Source organism: Gavialis gangeticus, unplaced genomic scaffold, assembly GCF_001723915.1.
Source record: "Gavialis gangeticus isolate Ggan-Ray unplaced genomic scaffold, GavGan_comp1, whole genome shotgun sequence".
NCBI lineage: Eukaryota > Metazoa > Chordata > Crocodylia > Gavialidae > Gavialis > Gavialis gangeticus.
The window spans coordinates 84,308,492-84,332,086 of NW_017729025.1; the positions used below are offsets into that span (position 1 = coordinate 84,308,492).

General features: G+C 46.1%; 1 protein-coding gene across 1 annotated transcript in view; it reads left to right on the plus strand.

Annotated features, from left to right (window-relative positions):
- Positions 1 to 23,595, plus strand: part of LOC109298779 (cytosolic phospholipase A2 beta-like) — a 54,672-nt gene that overhangs the window by 17,358 nt on the left and 13,719 nt on the right. Inside the window, exons 11-18 of the mRNA XM_019519057.1 lie at positions 622 to 757; positions 2,803 to 2,939; positions 8,413 to 8,635; positions 9,721 to 9,835; positions 12,372 to 12,509; positions 14,776 to 14,880; positions 17,485 to 17,673; positions 23,248 to 23,414. Of these exons, the coding sequence (XP_019374602.1) occupies positions 622 to 757; positions 2,803 to 2,939; positions 8,413 to 8,635; positions 9,721 to 9,835; positions 12,372 to 12,509; positions 14,776 to 14,880; positions 17,485 to 17,673; positions 23,248 to 23,414 (1,210 nt within the window). The remainder of the gene's footprint in view (positions 1 to 621; positions 758 to 2,802; positions 2,940 to 8,412; positions 8,636 to 9,720; positions 9,836 to 12,371; positions 12,510 to 14,775; positions 14,881 to 17,484; positions 17,674 to 23,247; positions 23,415 to 23,595) is intronic.

Sequence of the window (23,595 nt, forward strand, 5' to 3'; positions counted from 1 at the left end):
ACGTAACAGTTACAAAATCAGGAATGTAAGGGAGGGAGGTGGATATGACGGAAATGTCAAGATTCAAGAGATTATTTGAGTCAAAGAGGTGCTCTTCAGAAAATAGCAATTGAGTGCCAGTGAAGTCAGTAAAAAGGACCATAAATTAGAGCAGCTGAAATGTTAGTATGTATAAATAATTTAAAAAGTACAAAAAATATAACACCTTTATACAGAGCAATGGTACAACCTCACATGGAATGCTGTTTTATGTTCTGGTCACCCTATCTCAGAAAAGGCATGTCACAGATGAAATAGAAGAGTTTTAGCTGACAAAAATAATTAAAGATGTGAGCATACTTTTATCTTTCCACTTCACCTGTCCTCAACAGATCCTGGACTTTCTGTTGAGAAAAATGGAAAGGTTCCTAAGACCAAGCAGAAGCAGTAAGCTGTTTATGAAGAAGCATGTTCAGTTGTTTACTCCAAAGATGTGGGTCTGGGTTTGTCTCTGTAAACTGCAAGGGTGAATCATCATTCTTTATGGAGTTTGACAAACCACAGCTGATGAAAATAAATTCATATCAATTCTGATGGTTGACGCTGTGCCTGTGTGATTGCATGTCCTTTTGTATGTTCCAGCTCAGAAAATCTGGATGTGCGGTTAGGGTATGATCTTTGTGCTGATGAGCAAGAATTCCTGCACAAAAGAAAGAAGGTGGTTGCTAGTGCCCTGAAAAAGGTTCTCCAGCTGAAGGAAAATCTACATGAGCATGAGGTCTGAACAAGTGACTAAGGGTGGGGCTATTAGAAGGGAAACTATGTTTCAAACGTTGTGAGGATGGATCTGTGCAGTTCCGTGCAAACTCTCCCCTTTAGTCCTTATATGTTGCAGACAAATATTTTGAATTCAGTGGAACTGGAATAGAACGGAAACTTGCCAAACTGCCATGGGAAAAAGAAAGTTGGAAATGTGGACTCTGGGTTGTAGTTAGAAATAGCTGCCTTGGGGTTATATTAGGGTGGCTCCAAATCATTTTATCCAATACTGGGTATTTGACTAAACCTCTTTTTCTTTCCTTTTTCAAACAATAAATGTCAGCCTCCTGCACAACATTTTGATTTATGCTGAAGAATCAAACTCTACAACTGAAACCAAAAAAGTCTGAAAGTAGAAGGGTTCATTCCAGTAATGCTTCTATAGTACTTCCTACCCCCAGTCTCTTCAGTGGGTAGAGTTCCCAAGCCAGACATACATCTCCAAGGATGTATCATGGTCAAGGTGTTGGCCATTATGTGCAGTGTGGTGGCTCAGCAAGAGATGAGACCCTGTAGCATCACAGAAAATGGAGCTTGGCCAGAGACCATGGTCCATAAAAGGGATGGAGTATCTGAACTTGAGCACCTGTGGGACTGTCCTATTGCAGCTCACACTCAAAATTTGGGTTTTCAGATAAAATTTCTCCATTTCTCATTTTTAACCAAAAAGTCAAAATGCTCCATAGGAGAGGGGCAGTACCATTATCTAAATGACACTTGTTCCCCCAGATGTATTTTGAATTTAATACTTCCCTTCCTTGCTGTATTTCTACTAGGATATTTCATAAATCATTTTGTTTAATAATGTTTCAGTTAATAGCAGTGAGTAGATTATGATGTATTTGAATCCATTCATCATTTGATTTATTCCAGTTTACCTGACTGACACTGGCCGCATCTACATGAGACCCTGACTGCTCAGTAGCCCGTGACTACTGCGCAGTAGCATTGCGTGGTAGGAAGCATGATGCAATGCTACTGGGCAGTAGTCACAAGCTACTGCACAGCTAGCATCACAAAACAGCAATTTTTAGGTGCGACTCCACAGTAACTCTAGTTACTGCACAGTCATTTAGTACTAGTTTATACAAGTATGAAATCACTGCACAGTAACAACTGTGTAGTCTGCATCTCATGTAGATATGGCCACTGAGAGTCAGATTCTGATCTGATATAAATCTTTGTAGTTTCACCGGTAGCAGATCAGGGGAGGAAAGGAATTTTAAAAGTGTTGAAGTTTTTTTTTTTTTTCTTCACAGTTTAGCTCAAATGAAGGAATTCCACGAACATTTTCTTAAGGTCACTTGTCACTATTTTAACTGGATGAGACCAGCAATGCTCAACCCCTGGCCCACAGACCAAATCCAGGACATGGAGCCATGGCACCTGGCTTGCAGGCTTCCCTGTGGGTCAAGAAATTTGGTGGTGGGGAAGCGATGTCACTTAACACTGCCATCCCTACCCCACTGCCCAGTTTTCAAGTCCCATGCAGCTGGCTAAGGGCCCAGTCTGGGCCACTGCCACATGATCATGTCTAGCCTACCTGAGCCAAGTCATTGCTAGGCAGCCAAGGGCAAGGCTGGGCTGGGCCTTTGCCATGCAGCGGGATCCAGGCCCTCCCAGCATGGCTGAATTGGGGTTGGGTGGACCACACTCCGTATGCAGCTGGATCACTGGGCTTGCCACTCCTGGTATGGTCAGAATGGATGTGGGTTGTTGCTGCACCCCTTGCGCCAGATTAGGCCCTCACTGTGCCTGCTCTGCATGCCAGATTGGGCCCAACAGCTGCATCTGATCTGTGGACAACCTGGGCACTGCCCACCTGACCCATGGCACAAAAATGTTGGGCACCATTGGATGAAACTATACTTCTAAAGATTGGCTAGAAACTGACTTCATTTAAGTGTTCTACAGTAAAATCTACTGATGGGACATGGGGTTGGACTTTTCTGTGTAGACAAGTGGCTACATTTCTTTAAGGATAGTGCTTCCTTATTTTAACAGGTTCCAGTGATTGCTGTTATGACATCAGGTGGAGGCCTCAGAGCGATGACTTCTATGTATGGCCACCTTTCATCTCTCCAGAAGCTGAATCTTTTGAATTGCACAACTTACATCACTGGGACATCTGGCTCCACATGGTGAGGCTAAGAATGCTTTAGGGTTTTTTTTTATATTACTAGAAGGAATGGCTATGTGCAGTGGTGCTCAAACTTTTGGCCCTGTGGGCCAGGTGGGTGGTGCAGAAATGCATATCTCATTGTTAATGAATTACTCTAGTTAATTGCTAAAACCCATTGGAATTAGTTATTTAAAATAAATTCCATTTGGGATTGCTAAATCTCACAGTTTTATTTCCTTTTTACCACTGTCCTTCTACAAGAATGAAAATAATTTTAGAAAAACTTAAACTCTATTGACACAGAAGTTCTGCTCAACAGCAAGACGGTATCTGCTCCTCCCTACTATTTTTGCATATTCCCAGCTGAGACCCTGTTTTAAATAGACATGTTGCTTAGACTTACTCCAAAGTTTTAGCAGGGGAGCCAAACGATATATTTGAAAAAGTTAAAATTCACTGTCTTGTACAGGAATACTTACACTAGACAATTGGTTTCAAATTAAATTATAGTAGATTTTGCATTGTCAGGTATTGCCAGAAATGTCTGTATTATCAGAACAATTTGCCTTCAATTGCATTTGCTATGCATTTTCATTGTCAGAAATGTTCCTTTGTCAGAAATACCCCCTAGATATTTTTCTTGGAACTTGTTCAGACCAGTAGATAAGAATTAGTTGAGGATGTGAAAGTGATGGGAAACTTGGGTGGCAATGATTATGACATGATTGGATTCATGATTCTAAGATGGGGAAAACATGAGGTCAACAAAAGATGCTGGATTTCAAGAGGGCAGATTTTAATTGCCTCAGGGACATTCCAGGTTAGGTACTATGGGGAGACAGACTGAAGAACAAGGCATCCCAGTGGGGCTGACAGTTTCTAAGTACTGGAAGCTCAAGAATAAGCTATTCAAGTGTGATAGAAAAACAAGAAGAATGGCAGGAGGCTAATGCGGCTTCACAAAAAGCTTTGTGAAAGCCTCAAACTAAATAATATGTATAGGCAATGGAAGGAAGTTCAAATCACTAAGGAAGCATATCAAGTAACCTCAAGAACATGCAAGGACAAAATCAGGGAAGCAAAGATAAAAAACAAGTAACACTTAGCTAAGGAAATTAATGGCAAGGTCTTTAAATATGTTGGTCAGGAAAGAAAGACTTAGGAAGCTGTGGGTTCACTACTAGATAGCTAGGGTGAGTGACTTAAAGAAGATGCAAAAAGGCAGCTATGTTGCCTCAGGCTTCACACAAACAAGCCACAATAAACTGAGAACAAAGATTATGTAGGCAAGAAAGGGGAAAAGTTTTGGGTTATGATAATGAAAGAGAATATCAGAGAGCTTTTGATGAGTTTGAATGAATTTAAGTGTGCAGAGCCTGATGAACTTCATCCCAGGGCATTGAAAGAAACTGCAGAAGGAATCTTGGAGTCATTGGGAATAATATTTATAGGCTAGGGACAGACATTACACATAAACTGCTTTAAGTGATCAGAAACTGGTTTAAACCTGTAACAGAAAAAGATGTTCAGTGCATATAAACCAGTTTGAAAATGTGTGAAACTGGTTTGAGATAAACCTGGTTGAAAGTAGCATCAGACTGAACTGATTTGGGTCAAAATGGTTTATGCAATGTCTGTCCCAGACCCCTTGCTGTTTTAAGTTTAACCAGACTCCCCCAGCATCCTGGCATCCTCTCTGGGATGGGTAGGGCTCTCTGCTCCATAGCAGAGCTAGCCCCTCACCTCTGTTCCCTGGCTGCAGCTCCAGCAGAGACTATAGGCATCTGCCTGTCTTCCCCCTGCTCCGCCGCTCCCCTCTCCACTCTCTGCTAAGCAGGCATTACCCCTCCCTTCTGCCTTACACAGACACCTCTCAGTGTTAGCTAGCAGACCACATGCTGGCTACGGTCCATGCTGTAGGAGACAAGGCAGGCAGGACAGTGCCACTTAGGGCTTTAGGAGCTAATCAACAGGTCAGCTGGTAATGTCCCTCCATTCCTTCTTTGGAACAAATTGTTTAAGAAGAGCTTAAACCAATGAGAGAGGCTGTTGTTTTCTTATGGGATGATAAATGCTGATAACAGAACTGATAAATATTCTGTTATTAAGGGGGGGAACCCCTCCATAATTAGAATGTCCTGCTGGGGCCTGGCTGAACCCCACACCCCCAGGTCAGCACTGTAGAAGGGAAGGGAGGGCTGCTCTAACACCTCCTGGCTTGTAGCCTGAGCCACTGCAGGCATGTGCCTGCATTTCTGGGATGTCTGTGCAGTTACAAACGGATTTATGTTAGCCTGGTTAGACTAACCTGCAAAGATTGAATCGATTCATAGATTCATAGATTAAGGGTCGGGAGGGACCTAGTAGATCTTCTAGCCCGACCCCCCCCAGGGCGGGAGAACAACAAAAAACCCCAAAAAGAGAAACGGGACTCAAACGAGTCCAGCCAGGTAGGCATCCAGCCTCTTCTTAAAGACCCCCAGGGTAGGGGCCAGCACCACTTCCCTTGGAAGTTGGTTCCAGCTCCTAGCCGCCCTAACCGTGAAGTAGTTTTTGCGGATGTCCAATCTATACCTCCTCTCCATCAGCTTGTGCCCATTACTCCTTGTTATGCCAGCGGGCGCTAGGGGAAACAGCGTCTCCCCCAAACCCTTCTGGTCCCCCCTAGTGAGTCTATAGACAGTCACCAGGTCCCCCCTTAGCCTTCTCTTGTGGAGAAGGCTCAGGCTTTTTGAATGTCTGTCCCTAGCCATAAAGTTCTGGGAAGCAGGTGAAGTTCCAGAATCCTGACAAAGGGCCAACATAGTGCCTCTCTTTAAAAAAGGCTAAAAGGAGGACCTGGGGGATTATACACTGGTCAGTCTGACTTCGATACCCACAAAATTGCTGGAGCAAATTATAAAGAAGTCAGATTGTGAGCATCTGGAGGAGGAAAACCAGGGACGTCATCCTGCCACTTTACTTGGCCTTAGTGAGGCCTCAGCTGGAGTACTGCATCCAGTTTTGGGCCCCCCACTTCAGGAGGGATGTGAATAAGCTTGAGAGAGTCCAAATGAGAGCCACCTGCATGATCAAAGGCCAAGAGATCAAACCTTATGAGAAGAGGCTGAGGGACATAGGACTCTTTAGCCTGGAGAAGCGCAGGCTCAGGGGGAACTTGGTAGCAGCCTATAAGTATATAAGGGGTGTGCATCAGGATCTGGGAGAACATTGTTTCACCAGAGCTCCCCAAGGGATAATAAGGTCTAACACCACAAACTTCTGGAAGGCCGATTTAAACTGGATATAAGGAAAAACTTCTTTACAGTCTGAGTGTTCAGGTTCTGTAACAGACTCCCCCCAGAGGTGGTGTAAACACCTACTCTGAACTCATTCAAAAGGCGTTTGAATGCTTATCTTGCTGGGATTATTTGACCCCAGCACACTTCCTGCCTATGGCAGGGGGGCTGGACTCAATGATCTTACGAGGCCCCTTCCAGCCCCTAATGTCAATGAAATCTGTGAAAAGCCTATTATGAACAGCCAGCATGGATTTATTGAGAAAAAATCATGCCAAAACAACTTGATCGTCTTTGAAAAAGTAATTAGTTGTGTGGATTAAGGGGAAGGCAGTGGACATAGAATACTTGGACTTTAATAAGCCTTTTTATAAAGTCTTACCTGACCTCATAAGCAAATTGGGGCAACATGAGCTAGATAAATTTTACTTCAAGGTGGATACGTGGATAACATGTGTTGCCACCTGCTCAAGCCCAGGTTGCAGAGGCGATGCTGTTAGTCCTCTCCATGTTGAGTGGTGGTGGTCATGACCACAGTCATGGTCACTCCAGGTGGTGGGAGTGGGGTGCAGCATCTAGGGCTCCCCCAGCGCAAGTCATAGCATGAGCCGTAGCCCCACTGTGCCTGGCCTGAGCACAGGTGAGCTAAATTGCACAATGAGGCTGCACACCACTGATGCACTGTGGCACTAGTGTATGGTCCCTGCTCGATGCCTGGGAGCATTATAATGAAACTCGCTGAGTGCTAAGTGGAATCAGGTATGAATTTAAAATGAGCATTACAGTGAAATAGTGCTAAACAAAACAGCATTAAGTGGGAGTTGCTTGTATTTTCATCTGTAATAAAAATATTTACATATAGTTGGGTACCTTTTTTTTTTAATTTCCTGATGATAGGAAATTTAGTGTTCAACTAATGAAACCGAAGGATTCCCATAAACAGAGAGAGGAACATTTTAAGTGGAATACCCTGAACATTAATGGTCAGAGCAGAGGTGGGTGGAAGTATCTTCTGGCATCTCTAAACCAAAGCCAGTGGAGGCCAACAAAGGTATACCAGGAAATAGATCACTCAAGATAAGTAGGATTCAATCTTTTAGCCCTGTGGGCCAGATGAGGAGCACAGGGCCAATCTGTGGTCTGGATCAGACCCTGTGAGCCACGATCAGGCCCACACTCCAGTCTTGGCTGGCCTCCAGGCACCAGGACTGGGCCCCACATTGCCCCCATGAATGGGGACTAGGCTAGGGGCCCTGTGTCACCTTTGCCCAGCCACATGTGCTGGGAATAGGCCTGCGTTGCCTCTGTCCAGCTGTACATGCCAGGGTTTGGCTCCAGTGCCCCATGTCACCCCTGCATGGCCCTACACGCCAGGATGGGGTCCTGCACTGCCTTGTGTGCTCTAACACACAGGCCCATGGGTCTTCCCAAGGACTTGTGGGGAACCCTGCGGGTTGAATGACATGATTTTGGGCCAGAACGGCCCTGGAGGCTAGGGGTTGAGCACCCCTACTCTAGATGTACCCTGTTCATGTGCTCTCCCTCTAAAACACCCACTATTGCCACTCTCAGAGACAAGATACTGGGCAAGATGGACCATTGGTCTGACCCAGTATGGCACTCCTCAGTAGTGTAACTAAGGTGAGGCAACTGGGGCAGCAGTTCTGGGGGTGGGAGGGGGTGTGATTTTTGCAGGGGTACAGAAAAGTAGCATCAGCTGCCGTGATTGTACCAGCAGCACTGGGAACCAGAAGTTGATGCTGCCCTATGTGCCCAGCTGCTGTGTTATGTTTCTGGTACTCATATTTTTACATTAACACCTAAATCCTAATCCCACTGAAGTCAGTATAAAATCCCCGTTGATTTAATGGCATAGGCTTCACCACTCTGCACCTGTGCTTCTCCGTTTGTAAAATAGGAACGTAAATGGATGAGATAAGAACCAGACCAAGCCTGCAGATCCAAATACCGCCAAACATCTTGGGGCAGATTGGACCTGTATCTGAACACTGCAGATCAAGCCCAAGCCCATCTATTTTATATTTTCACCTGCCACTTGATGATGATGTTTAGTTTTTTAACACTTATAAAATGCCTTGAAATTGTTTTATGGAAGATGCTAGGTAAATATGTAGTGCATTTATATATATTATATATATATAAATAAAAAACCATGGATTATTGTTTTGTTAACCTTTCATCTCTATTCTTCAGGACCATGACAGATCTGTATGGAAATAGCGACTGGTCAGAGAAAACTCTGGAAGGGCCATTAAAAGAAATAAAGAAACAAGTGACAAAATGCAAGCTAAATATTATATCCATAGAGCGCCTGAATTATTATCACAAGGAGTTGATTGAAAGGGTAAAAGAGGGGCTCTTCTCTTCTTTTACTGCACTGTGGGCACTTATTCAGGAAATGTTTTTACATGATGAGGTATGTACAATTCTTCCATGAGTATTTTCCAACTGTGTCAATCTTTCTCAGACACAAGGATATACAGTCCTAGGGGCATGTTGTAAACTGATGGATATGCAGAAGGAGGGAATGAGCAAGCAGAAGAAGGGAAAGGAGAAGTATACATGGAGAACAGGGAAGACAAGAAAATGAAGAATATTCTATATTATCTCTTAAGCCACTGGAGAGGTTACAGTGACATAAAGTGTTACTTTTTTCTAATCCACAACATGGAATCATAACAATACACAGCAGCATAACAACCTTAAGAAAGAGTACTGTACGCAGTCCCAAAAAGTTTGAGAGCCAGTGCGTTATTTCATATCTAAGGAAAATCCTTTTTTTTTTAATTTTGGGTCTTCAATTGTATTTTATGTATGGACACAAACCTAGGATCCCAAAATGCAAATGCTCTGCATTGTGGGTGAATAAAGTTCACTGGGATGTCTAAGTGACTTAAAAGGCTCAGTCCTATTTTCAAAAGTGACTTAGGAGCCTAACATCAAGATTTTTGGAAGCTTCTAATGAGCTTTGGATGCCTGAGGCATCTTAAATAATTAGGTTTTCAGAAAGTGCTGAGCAGTCACCTTATACAGATGTCTTAATCAGGCACTAAAACTCTGAGGAACAGAAATCACTATTTATTCTTTAAATCTTGGCCTAAGCCTCCTTAAAGGCCAATAGAACTGAGGTGCCTAAGTCATTTCTACCCAGGAGGACTTTTACAATCTTTTCTCTGATGCCTGATGAAGGGTGTTCGTGCCCAAAAGCTTGCAATTAAAGAATTTTTTTTTTTGTGCAAAAATCTTGTTGGCTTAATAAAAGATCTCACCTCTACCATGAGCCCTGATTGCTTAAGTCACTTAGGTGCATTTGAAAGTATAGCTATGCAGAAGGCACAGGCACACAAGTTTAGAAGCTGCTTCTGAAAATGTGTCCAACAGGTTTCTCTTTTCAGGTATTAACACATTTGTTTTCTGTGATTATCCAGGTATGTTCTGTCAGCACCTTCATCTAACTGGATTTCAGATAGTTTATTTTGTCATTTCTGTCTTTCCGGTTAGCCAAATAAGCATAAACTCACAGATGAGCGTCAGGCTGTGGATCAGGGTCAGAACCCCCTGCCTTTCTATGTAGCCCTCAATGTTAAAAATGAAGTCAGCACTTACAAGTTTAGAGGTAAGACTTCAAACACCTCCTTCTCTGGCTGAGGGAAGACATCTGCTTCTATGAAGCAGAGGAACTTGAAGAGATTTTGGCAAAAAAATAAATAAAAAAATTCCTGCTAAACTGTAACTAAGGTGGGCTTACACACTGGAGTGCAGAAAGATGACATGTCTCTAGCTGTTGTGTGCTTATTACTGTTGAGGATGATAGGAAGGATACTCTAATTCAGGGGTCCCTAATCCCCAGCCAGTAGGCCAGCTCCAGCTCCTGGGGCGGTGTTATTTGGCCTGCAGGGCTCCCTGTGGGTCCAAAAATTTGGTGGCACCACTCCCCAGCTGCCAAATTTCCAGATTTATGAGGAACCCTGGGTCCTACATGCTAGATTGGACACCTGATCCTGGTACACAGGCTGGGCTGGGGCAGGGCTGGGTGCTTGGGGTCTGATCCTGGCCTGTGGGGACAAGGGGTATGCTGCCAGGCCCTAGGGCCTGATCCTGGTGCGTAGGATTGGGCAGGAAAGATGCAGGATCCTAGGGCCCAATCCTGGCATGTAGGGTGGGTGGGTGTGGCATGGGCTGCCTGGGCAAAATCCCTGCATGCGATGACAGAGCAAGGACCCAGGGTGTGATCCCAGTCAGAGTGCAGCTCGATCCCAGCTTGGGGAGCCAGCTGAAGCTGCACAGGGCCCACTCCTGGCATTCACGGCTCCATCTGGCTCATAGATTGGCCCCACACTACTCATTTGGCCTTCAGGGCCAAAAGCTTGAGCACCACTGCTCTAACAGATAATGTAATTGGCAGGACTCTTGCTTGTGGACTCAGACAGTAGTGAATCCAGGAACAGGGCAAGACAGGTGATGCTCTCCTGTCACTTTGGCTGCACTGTGTATGTGCAATGAGCTCTGAGTTCAGTGCCTGCTAGGGGTATGCGAAGCAGGCTCTATCCGATTCAGATTCAGCCCAAATCAGGGACAGTGATTTGATTCGTTGATTCAGATCACTGTTCCTGATTTGATTTGGCCAAATCCGAATCTGAAGATTCAATGCAGATTTGGACAATCAGCGATTCGGACATAGACACAACTTTAAAAGTTTTTTCTACGTACCTTAAGGTAGCAGGTGCGGCTTGTGATCACTGCAATGCTGGGGCGCATGGATCGTCCAACAGGAGTGTGGGGGGGCCCTCCATGTGCTTGGTGGTGAACCTGGAAGCGGACTGGAAGTACTTCCGGTCCACTTCTGGGTTCGCTGGGGAGCACCCTGGGTGGTCTACCCACACCCTCTGGCTCGGCAATCGGCCACAGGGGGACCCTAGGTGGCCCTGTTTAGACCCAGGAGGCACCAGTCGCCAAGCCGGAGAGGTGGGGGGGCGGGGAGCCTGGTGGACCCGGAAGTAGACTGGAAGTGCTTCTGGTCCACTTTGGGGTCTGCTGGGAAGCCCCTTGTGCTTCTGTGGGATGCTCCATGCACCCCAGCATTGCAGCGTTCATGAGCTCCTACTACCTAGAGGTATGTAGAAAAAACATTTAAAGCTGTGTCTATGTCCAAATCTCTGAATCTTTCCTAATTTCCCCAAATCAACTCAGAGGGTTCCGATTTGATTCAGAGAGATTAAGTGTCCTCTGATTTGATTTGGATTTGGAGATTCGGCCACTGAATCAGCCCAGATCTCTGCCAAATTGAATCAAGGACTGAAGCTTTGCACAACCCTACTACTGCCTAGTTAATATGGGCTCCTGCTGGAGCTTATAGCTCACCAACTGGGCGGTGGTGGTGGAGGGAGGGGGTGTGTTGTAGCCAGAGCCCCCTGCTTTTACATGGCTTTGGAGCTCAGGTGATGAATGTTGCTGTTGTTCACCCTGACCCTCCCTCCTGAAGTGAAATCCTGGTAACTTATTCCTCGTTTATTGGGAGCTGAAATATCACTGCCTAATTTTCATCTATGACAGTATAAGAACATGCACACAGGCAGTTACCACAGAGCAGCTGACACACAGCTATCTCATTTTATCTCATAGTAAATAGTTTGGCTCTGCCCTTATCTACCTCATGTCTCAGTGGCACATCTCAAAAATGGGAATAGGGCTTCCTGACTTCAATGGGGTGCTGGACAGATTAATAATTTTGAGTTCGATGAATATGTCTTTGATGACAGTACATTGCTATTTCTAGAGATACAAGTGAAAGGGTAGGCTATTTATTTCTAGAAACTAAATCTGGGCTTTGCAGTAATTCTGAGGTCCAATTTTTTGAAAACCTTGACCTGAGTGTCTAGTTTAATTCAGGTTAATGCATAAGGCTTCAACAATGGATCTCCCAACTTTGTTCTGGAAAAACTGAAAAAGTCAGTTCATTCTCTGTGTGCAGCATCTCTCTGTTTTTATAGATGTGGGTATGTAATTTGGGTTATAAGCTATAGTCAGCCTAGAGCAGCTGAGAATACCATATTTTCTTTTATGACTTACTATATCCATTGATGTAAGTGTCATTCCCTTTCTCCATGCTCTGTGCATTATAATAAACATCTTTTGTGTCAATCCTTTTATAGAATGGGTGGAGTTCTCACCTTATGAAGTGGGTTTCCCAAAATATGGAGCCTTCATTCGCTCAGAAAATTTTGACAGTGAGTTCTACATGGGGAGGCTGGTGAAGAAGTTCCCAGAGTCCCGGATCTGCTATTTGGAAGGTGACCTTTATTAATGGAAAATAACCTAATGAAAAAATGTGGTTGTGAGTAGCCAGTGGCTAATGTTCTGCAGTATGAATTAGCTAAATCAGGCCAAGTTTACTTCTGAACCAATGGAGTTCAATATTGCCAGAGCCCAAATCTTCATTCAGACTCTAACCTTAACCCTCAACCTCAACATTAGTTCTTTCCTGTCACATCTGCCTAGTCCCTGCCCAGCAATTATTGACATATTTCATTCCCCATATCAGCTTTGAAGCCCCCTGACACATTTCAGCCCCTTGTTCCTCAGTGTGCCTTTGCATCTCCTGCAGCTCCAGGAATGTGTTGTTCCCTCTGAGGCAGGGGTGGGGAAGAGGTGCAATGTAGGGCTGTGCAAAGCTTTGGGTGCTGATTAGATTCAGAGGAGATTCAGCCTCATTGCGTGGCTGAGTCTCTGAATCCAGATTGAATCAGGGAATCAATTAAATGGTCCAAATCGATTTGAAGCTCTCTGGATTGATTCAGAAAAGATTTGGAGAGCTTTGGTGATTTGGGCAGTCCCTGCCTGCTGCCGCAGGGAGATGGACCCGGACTCCATGCTGGTAAGTATGGGTGGGGGAGTGGGGGTCTGGAAGGCAGGGGGAAACCATGAGGCCAGGCCCCATTCCCCTGAGCACCCCCGACCCCCTTCCACTCCCCCATCGCCTGCGTCCCCCCTCCAATGGCTGCCCTGCCTGTCCCAGCTCCCAGTTGCTTAAAAAAAGGCTCCTACTCACCAGCTGCTACCAGGCAGCTGGGTGATCCCTGCTGCCCCCTGCTTTCCCATGCCATGTGGGGGGCTCTGCCATGAGCCCTCTGACCCCCGCCTGCTCTCCCAGCTCCACCCATGGCTCCCCTGCTTGCCCCAGCTCCTGGCCCTTTAAACCCTCTCCCACCAAAAACCCTGACTCACTGTCTGCTGCAGTGGCTTCAGCATTTTGGGGGACTCATGGAAGAGCCCCCCATGCAGTGTGGGGCAGTGGGGATTGGCCCTCACTGGGCAGGAGCCAGTGAGACCAGGATTGTTTTTCTTTTTTTTTTCTAAAGGCCCAGGAGCTGGAGCAGGCAGGGCAGCCATGGTGGGGAGGGGGTCTGAGACAGTGGGTGGGAGTTTGGGGACTCGTGGCAGAGTGGGGCAGTGGGGATCCTGCAAATGCAAGTTGCAAATTTACTCTTGATTACTTACTGCATAGTAGCACACATATAGATGGCTGACTGGGAGCAAATGTGCTTCCAGTCAGCAGGAGGCAGGAGATTGCTGCCTGCTGCCAGGGTGGGCTCTGCCACTGGAGCCCAGACTATGTCCCTCAGTCCCGGCAGCAGGGAGCTCCCAGCCCCTGCTCCCTGATCATGAAGCAGAGGCTGGGAGCTCCCTACTGCCAGGGCAGGGGGACATTGTCCCCACCCAGGCTCCAGTGGCAGAGCCTGCCCCAGCAGCAGGCAGCTCCCGGGAGCAGAGAACGATGTCCCAAACACTGTGAGGAGATAGCAGTCTTTTGGCCCCATGCTCCCTGCCAGTCCCTGGGCTAGCACCCAGGGGGAGCTAGAGCGCCCTTCAGCTGCTGCAGGGGCCCGGTACAGGGCCACAGGGAATGGGAGTAGTCTGCTGCTAGGAGCAGCAAATATACTCCCGCATCCCTGCACATGTACCCAGGAGAGTTTACTTTAGAGTACTTTATTCTAGAGTAAACTGCTCCAGGATTATTTGCATGTGTAGATGTCTTCCATTTCCCAGCCCTGGGTAGGGGGGAAAGAGAAAGACCTCAAGGGGAGGAAGGAACTATATAGAGCTACTAGGCTCTTTCTGTCTCCTCTTTCCTCCTAGAAAAAGGGTATTAGCTGCCCCCTCTGCTCTGCCTCTAGCCAGAAATTTGGCCCTGTTACTGAGGGATATGAGGGAGCTCAGTCAGCCTCCTACAGCAACCCTGACTGGCTGGTCTATGCAGAAGATGGACAAGAGGGAAAGGGATTTTTCTAGGAAGGGCTGAAATTTGAGAGGTCTAGAGCTTCTCACATCATTAACTGGTTTCGACAGGGCCAGTCTTAATGCATCAGCCTCATGCCAGATCTCTGCCAGTCTTCACAGCCAAAGTCCCAGACTTGCTGTTTAATGAAAAATACAACATCATAGCACAGTCAACTCAGATTTAATGTGTTCTTGATGTAAGGAAAATATAGGTGAGGTATAACCCACTGGATAACTTGAGTTCATGAAAAGTTTTTTTCCATGTGGTTGGACTTGCAGGTCTCTGGACTAATGTCTTTACTCGGAATTTGTTGGATGGCTTATTCTGGTCTTCAAATCCAGAAGAATTTTGGGATCGATGGGCCAAAGACGTGATAGATATGGGTGAGAGTTTTCAGGTTATTTTTATTTTTGACTATAGGCATAGTGACATACATTAAGAAGACTGAAGGAAGATACATTCCTGTTACTTTGGCTGCTGAGTCCTCATAAACTCTTCCTAGACACCAATGTATTACCTGTGTTTTTTTATGTCATTGTAGTTATTACAGGTTTCCCTCACCAGCCATGGTTTTCAGTATCCACAGTTAATATTCTGTATACCATTTTGGCTATTACGGTATACAGTTTTGAGTAACCACAGTTTTCTGTGGCTGCGCATCAACCTGCCAACCCCCCCAGCCTTGCTCATGCCTCTCCTCCCCAACCCATCCCCCTGCAGTTCCTGGTGCCCCAGCTGGAGGTGCCTGCCAGCCCTGCTGGAGATGTGCACAGTGGACAAGAAGCCATCGAAAATTTGGCCCTGCTGGGGATCTGCCCTACCCATGGTGGCAGGGAACACCGGGCCTAATCACCACTGTTCTGTGCTGCCCTGCTTCCCTCCCCTGCATCCCAGAGTGGCAGGGAGCAGAGAAGTCCTGTGGGGATCTCTTCACCTGCTGCTGCTCACCCCGTGCTTTCCTGACAATGTGCCTCCTGTGCCTGCTGTTGGTTTGAGGGGTGCAGCCCTGCGCCACTGCACTCAATGCAGCCCAGTCTGCAGGAGGTGCATCGCCAGGGCAATGTGAGGTGAGCAGCGGCAGGTGAGGAGATCCCCACATGGCTTCTCTGCTCCCTGCCATGCCGTGTTGCAAGGGAGGGAAGCAGGGCAGCAGGGAACAGCAGCCCCAGCTGGGCTGGGTTGTGGGACAATCCAAGTCTGGTGGCTCATCTGGGGGTGCAGGCGGATGGCTCCCACTGCCACTGATTGTCCCATGACCCAGCCTGGCCAGGGCCCTATCTGCGGGCTGCTGACCAGGCAACTGCACGCCACTGGAGGAGGGCACAATACACCCTCACATTGTGGTATTATGCAAATCTTCTTCAGAAAGACGTGGTCTTTGTTCTGCATTGAGGGCATGTAGGACAAGAAGCCATCAAACAGGCAAACAAAATATTAGGGGTTATAAAAAGGGAATTGTAAACAAAATGGAAAGTATCATTATTCCTCTTTATAAATCTGTGATGCATCCACACCTTTAGTACTGTGCCTAGTTCTGGTCCCCACACCTCAGAATGGGTATAGAAGCACTCGGGAAAATACAGAAAAGGGGAACAAGGATGATTAGTGGTATGGAGGGGCCTTCATATGAGGAGAGATGAAAGAGGCTAGACCTATTCAGTTTATAAAATATGTTTGAGGGGGAGCATGATAAGGGTTTACAAAATACTGAATGCTGAAGAGAAAGTAGATAGGAATTTATTATTTACTATGTCTCACAGCACAAGAACTAGGGGTCATAAAAAGAAACTAGTAGGTATTAAGTTTACTATTAACAAAAGGAAGTTATTTTTCATACAGTGGGTGTGTCTACATGTGCACTTACTGTGCAGTCAGTGGTTTTTCGGCTGGTGTCTACATGTATAGTCATTACAGCTCAGTATGGCTGTGCATGTACCAACTAGGGAGTAAAATTATTCCCAAATTAGTCCACACAAACAGGATTACTGTGCAGTTAGGCATCTACATGTGCCTTACTGTGCAGTAACTACTCAGGAGTAAATTTGCTACCTGCATGATGCAAGTAGCGGTACTGAGTTAATGTAATTTCCCATAGTTACTGTGCAACATGGGCGCGCACATGGGTGTAGATGCATGCCTGTACTGCGCAGTAATTTTTGGTTGATGGTGCATGTGTAGATGTGCCCACTGTGTAACTGAAGTGTGGAATTCATTGCCACCAGATGTTGTGGAAGCTGGCAGTTTAGCCAGATTCAAACAGAGATTGGACAGATTTTTGGAGGGATGGTACATTAGTAGCTGTTGAGTGTTGGGGTAATAAAAAAGCTGTTATTCCCTACACCTGTCAAACCCTATTTCTGGCCCATCTTTCTACTCAATAACAATTCCAGACATGTCTTTTTAATCTCATTTTTAGGAGTAAATTTTAAAAAAGTTGTAATTTTACTTTTGACTCATTATTTCACTTAAACTGTAACTCTACAAAGGGTAAGGTTGTCAGTGATCCTTTGATCCTCAATAAGGTTAGGAGGCAAACATTTGCCACTTGAAAGACAAGCAGAAGGCAGGGCAGGACTTAACTGGCTCTTAAAAACTAACTTCAGGGAGGCATCTAAGGGATCTGGCATCTTCCCCCATAGCAAGGCTTGGTGAGAATTGGAGTTAGGTAGTCTGTTGTTGGAGATGTCTCTGGAGGTTGAGGGGGTCTCTGTAAGCCAGGACAGGCTTGTCCCTCAAGGATAACTGGAGGTGGTAGTTACTTCAGGTGCCTTTTTAAAAAGAGAACAAAACTATCTTAAACTGGTTCTTTAAAATGGGATTATATGTTTGTGTTGGGGCAGAGAGGGGAAGAGGGAAAGATGTGAAGACTGACAGAAGAAGTTGATATGCAAATAAAGATGACATGATGGTGATGGGATAAAGACACTTACAGGGTTTTTACAAAGTTTTTGACAAAGTTCCCTCTCACTCCCCCTTCTGTATTTCAGATAAAGAAAATAGTTCTGACATCTACTCCACTGTCATCAAGCCTCCACCAACTTTGTCAGGAAAACTCTGTGAAATCTTTGAGGACATTATGACCAAGCGCCCACTACTGGGAGAAACCCATAATTTCCTGAAAGGCCTGGAATTTCACAAGGGCTATTTCCGACAGAAAGAGTTTACTAAATGGAAAGGTAACTTTAGCTAAACATTAGTCAGACTTTGGAGGGAAAAGCTCCAGAATTGTTCTAAGCATCTGTTTCCTGAGAATTACAGCTTGAAATTATCCTGAAATAAACTCATGAATCATACTTTCTGATGGCTGAAGAGACCTGGGATACAACAAACACTTGTGCAAGATGTTTGCCATTCTCTCCGGCATTCCTGAAACAGTAGTTTTCTCAGGTCAAAGAACATGACTAATATCAATAATATAAAAAGGTCATTACGCATCAGGGGAAAGTAACTGGTTTCTTGAAATTATGAACTTGCTTGTGCATGCTGCCTTTGTTCTGCAGATGAAGCCACTCTGGAACTTCTCTTTAATCAAGCAGAACATGACAACAAAGTCCAGTGGCTAGAAATTAAACGTTCTGCAAGTTCAGACTGGGTATGTCATAGAATAAGCAAAAATGAAAGACTTGATATTGAAATTCCTTGGTGAGTGAATTCTCATGATGTGTGTTAAGCAGGTCAGATTAAGTGTTCGTCAGGGATCCAGGTTTTCCATTTCCTATGGAAAAATGGAAAAAAGAGTGGATTTTTACCTTTTTCCGGAAGCAAACGAGGATTTCTTACTTTACCAGAGAAACCTGTGGATTTTGCAGTTTTGCAAAGAGCTCTCTGCAGGCTGGCAGAGTTCCAGCCTGCAAGGGGCGGTGGGGAGCAGAAGGAGGGTGGTCAGGCAGGGAGCGCCATGTGCATGTATATGCACATGGCCCCAGGCAGCCTGGAGAGCAGCTCCTGTAGGTAAGGTGGGGATTGAGGCTCCCATAGAGAGGGAAGGAGTTGGGCAGGGCTGGGGCTGCTACTCAGTTGGGCAGTGTGTGGGGTTTGGGGCCCAGGACCGCAATGTGTGGCCACAGGGCTCTAGTGGGGAATGGGATGGGGCTGCGGGTGGCTCATCTAGGAGGTGGGGCTGGCTCCCCACTGCTGTGTGGACTCCAGAGGGTAGGGGGGACCTGTGACCCCCAGATCTGTGCATGGGGTGGGGGCAAGCGTGGGCTGCCCACTGCAGGCTCAGGCTTCTGCCCTGCTGCCCTCTCCCAGAGCCCAGTGGGTGCAACTCAGTGCTGCAAGGCAGAGAGGGGCTGTGCAAGAAAGGTGGTTGCTGCTGTGATCTCTGTCCTGCCCTGGCAATGCTTCCCCTGCGTGCACAGAAGCAATGAAGGGCACAACCCCACACCACCACCCCTGTTGCTGCTGTGCATGTAGCAGACATGTTGCTATGGCAGTGTGGAGCTCGCAGTGGCAAGCAGCTTTCCTGCACAGACCCACTCTGCCCTGCAGCACTGGGTCACACCTGCCAGCCTGTGGAGGGCAGCACGGTGGGAGAACAAGCCCGCAGTGGTCAGCATGCATCTGCCCCACGCACATGCTCTGGTCTGCCCCGCACCCCAGAGCAACAGCCTGTATTGCAGCCTGTTTCCAAGCAGTTTGTGCTGTGGTGGCGGTGGTATAGGTGCAAGGAGGTAAGACTCACCTCTGATAGTTGGCAGTTTTGTCATGGGGAACTGGCATAAGCAGGTGGTGTGGAGGAATAGAGGATAGTGCTCTTAGATATTAGTGAGGGAGGATATTCAGTTTTATAAGGTGAGCTTGGCCCTCTTCCTTGGATCTCTCAAGTGTAATTTAACGCTTGCAGTGGTGGCACATTAACAGTGTCCTTGTCTGCCCTGCCTTACTTGTGACAGGTTAGGGTGTTCTTGGTGTTTCTGGGAAATGTGCCTTCCACTGTGTGACACGGCTTTTCCCAGAAAGGCTAGACAAGGACTTGTATGGGATGGTGTGGGGAGGGATGATCCTGCCTTGGGCAGGGGATTGTACTAGATGACCTCCTGAAGTACAGCTGGAAGTAATGTCCCTTCCAAACCTACTTTTCTATGATTTTGTGAAAGCACAAAGCCTGCTTAGGAGCAGTTAATAAATTCAAAGCTACTGAAACCTCTTTTGGCTATCTTAGGCCATTTGTACATGCCACAAAATTGGCCTTTAAAGTAACTTACTGCCCTTTTCCACCGCTTTAATGGCACAGCTGTTTGCATGTGTTGGTGGCGTAATGCGCTTTAATGGCAGGCTGTTTGCATGTGTCAGTGGCATAATGCACGTAAATGACTTTGGGACACAGCAAAATAAAACATCTCTGAGGTGTTTTAGTTTGCCTCAGAGGGAAGCACCAGGCCTCGTGCATCTTGGTGGCTGTGCAGGCAGCTTGTGCAGGCAAGCTCCACTGGAGGAAAACAAAAAAAAAAAAGCGATGAGCCTGATCTTTTTGTTTTCCTCCCCCTGGAGCCTGCCTGCCTGCTTGGGCTGCACGGGGGCCTGGTGCTTCCCTCCACAGCTGCAGTGCCCTCCAGGACCACTTGGGCTGAGTGCTTGTGAGAGGGTGCTGCCTGGGGGTGGAACTGCTGCTGCCGTGGAGGGAAGCACCAGTCCCCCTCCCCCACGCAGCTCAGGGACCACCTGGCCTGCCAGCAGCTTGCCCTCCTCTCCCTGCCACCAGAGAGGTAGGTAAGGGTCGGGTCCCTTGTGTACATGCCACGGGGGTTTACTTCACCCTAAACTGAAGTGGTGTTTTTAAAGACCCACCGCTTCAATTTAGGTAGAATTAAACTGAAGTAAACTCCCGTGGTGTGTACAAATGCCCCTGCTGAAACCAAGAACAGGCCAGGTCAGGGCTTCATCTTCAGAATGGAGGTGGTGGGAAAGGTTAGCTATATAGGCAAATATGACCTAAAGGTGGTCTTCCTAGGTCAAGGGGTTGTTTTATTTTGTTTTTGAATTTTCTGAAAATCATGCCTGCCTGATACTTCAGAACTTAGCATTTTTGCATGGAAGTGGTAGGGGTAGCCACTGGGGGGAAGGAAAAGGAGGGCTCATGAAATAGCCTAATTTTCGTTATGGTAGATTTATAAAGTACCAACACAGTTAATGAGTCTAAGTTTTTCCCTTGAATAAATGTATTGGGAAGGGCTCATTTCCAGTCTCTTATTGAGTGTAAACATTGTAATTCAGATTTCTATTCAAGAAAGTGCAGTACTATCCCAATATGGTAATATGCAGATGGGGGAGAGGAATTTTAAACAACTAATATGCACCCACACAAAGGGAACTGAAGTGCGCACTCTTTCTTGTTTCTGCTGTGTGAATCTGCAAATGATTATCTCATTACATCAGGATCTGTGAATTTCCAGCAGCTGTGAATGTAAAATAATTCTGTACAACTCTGACAGTGGGGTATGGAAACATAATAAGTTATTACTTCAAGATGCTGTCAAGCATTCCAAAATGTGGAACATTTTGCAGCTACACATATTTTAAATCAACACTATGGTATGGTTCTACTGCAGAGCAGAAAAGCTGAAAGAAATGAAATATACTGTAACTTACAGGAAGGTGTCAGTGTGCTCTAAGAGTTAACTCATGCCTCTGACTACAAACTAGTCAGGATCCAGGATTCTCTTCCTGCCTTTGCCACTCACATGTTTTGCAACCTGGGCCAAATCACTTTGGACCAGATTCTGATATCCTTATGGTACATAAATAGGAAAAAGGGTTTTACCATTTGGGAATAGTAGTTCACTGACTACGAGGAACCCCATGGGCCTCCAGTGGAATGAGAATGCTGCTCAGTATGAGTAAAGCAGTAAGGTCCAGCTCCTGACTTCTCTAATTTCTCAGTTTACTTATCTGTAAAAACCCATCCAGTACTATTTGCTTGTCTTTTGGAGATAGTGTGAGGCTTAATTAATTTTTATAAAGTATTTATGTTAAGAGATGCTGTAATTTTCACAGTAGTCTGTTGCTGTTGGAAACACAAGAACGCCAGACAAGACAGCCTGCAAGTACAGTGAAACCTGTCTCAGATGAAATCACGGGGGACCAGGAAAAAGTTCCAGCTTAAATAGTTTTTTATCTTATAAGGAGCATTTCCCAGCCCTGCTGCTCTCTGCTTCCTCTTTCTGCTCCATGCTTTCTGCTGTGTCCCAGCCTCTCTGCTCCATGATTTCTTCCTGTCTCTCAGCTTCCAACCCAGCCCTTCTGCCCCCGGCTTACACTATGTGCGCAAACACATGATAAGTAATTACTTTCCATGATATACAGGGTGATTCCACAACTAGGCCCCACATTTTCTTTCCATTTCTACATTGGATGATTTCCATTTTATATACACTAATATTACTTAATTCCCTGTAAGGCATACTGTGACTGTAGAAACTTTCCAGCTTGAGCAGGTTTCCAGCTTTTACAGATTCCATCTTAGACAGGTTTCAGTTTATTTGGAGTTGAGTGTTATACTAGGCAGACTACATTCTGATTTTCAAGTAGGGAGAAGAGTCTTTTATTCTAAGATGGCAAATGCAACTGGTCAGGCCGCAGCTGGAGTACTGCGTCCAGTTCTGGGCACCACACTTCAAAAGGGATGTGGACAACATGGAGAGGGTCCAGAGGAGGGCCACTCACATGATCAGGGGGCAGCAGGGCAGGCCCTACGAGGAGAGGCTATGGGACCTGAACCTGTTCAGCCTCCACAAGAGAAGGCTGAGGGGGGATTTAGTGGCCTGTTACAAACTAGTCAGAGGGGACCAGCAGGCACTGGGGGAGTCCCTGTTCCCCCGTGCACTACCAGGAGTGACTAGAAATAACGGTCACAAGCTGGCAGAGGGTAGATTCAGGCTAGACATCAGGAGGCACTACTTCATTATCAGGGCAGCTAGGATCTGGAACCAACTTCCAGGAGAAGTGGTGCTGGCTCCCACCCTGGGGTTCTTTAAGAGGAGGCTAGATGAACACCTTGCTGGGGTCGTTTGGCCCCTATACTTTTTCCTGCCAAGGCAGGGGGTCGGACTCAATGATCTGCTCAGGTCCCTTCCGACCCTACTAACTATGAAACTATGAAACATTGGTTAAAAGAAATTCACTTCAATTTGATAAACTAAAAACTTTTAAAGAATATCAAGAAGAGAGGAGAAAACCCTCCAGTTGATGTGTTGCTGTGCTGGGAAGAACAGTATAAAAAGAAACTGGCTATGGAGAGAACGTTATTTAAAGAGGCTGTTTTGATAGGTAGAAAACTAGTACAATAAAAGCCCTGTTATCTGGCATTCTCTTAACTGGAATTTCCTGCCGGCCGGCCAGATGCAGGGGAATGGTGGGGGAAGCTTGCACCTGGTGGCCACAGCCACCATCCACCACTGTGCGCTGCTGCGCTCTGCATCCAGCTGAAATGTCCACACTGTGCTGCTGCCACTCCACATCTGGCCGCAACTCCCCTCGTTCCCCTACCCCCACTTTGCATCTGGCCAAAAACTGTCAGCCTCAGGTAACTGGAAATTTTAGATACCTGGCACCCGCCATTCCCCACTCACGGGCTTTTACTGTACAACATTGCCTAGTGGGATGATAATTTTTTCCCAGTAGCTTGGCACAGTAATTTCTTTGTCCTTGTTTGTTTCTAAGTCTTAGAAGGGAACCCCCTCCAAAACAAAATAATGCAAGTCTATCTTTCCTGGCTATACAGAGCTGGTTAAACTGAAGCTATCTTTCAGACACTGTGCTGGATGCATCTCCAAACCAACTGACACCACTGGAGAAACACCTTTGTTTAATAGATGTTGGATATTTTGTTAATACCAGTTGCCCACCGCTTTTGAGGCCTGAGAGAAATGTGGACGTCATTATATCACTTGATTACAGTTTGGGTGGGTTCTTCAAGGTGAGAAAATTCATATCCTCTATTGCTTGTAGCCCTAGTAAGCACCTTTTTCAGATAACGCTGTTTAGAGACTCATCCAGTGTCTGCCTTAACTCTGGGGTATTGACTTTTCTGTGGCTCTCAGTCTCTGATGCCTTTTTTTTTTCTGAGGTCCATTAAGTCTTAGGTTTGTCATACTGCA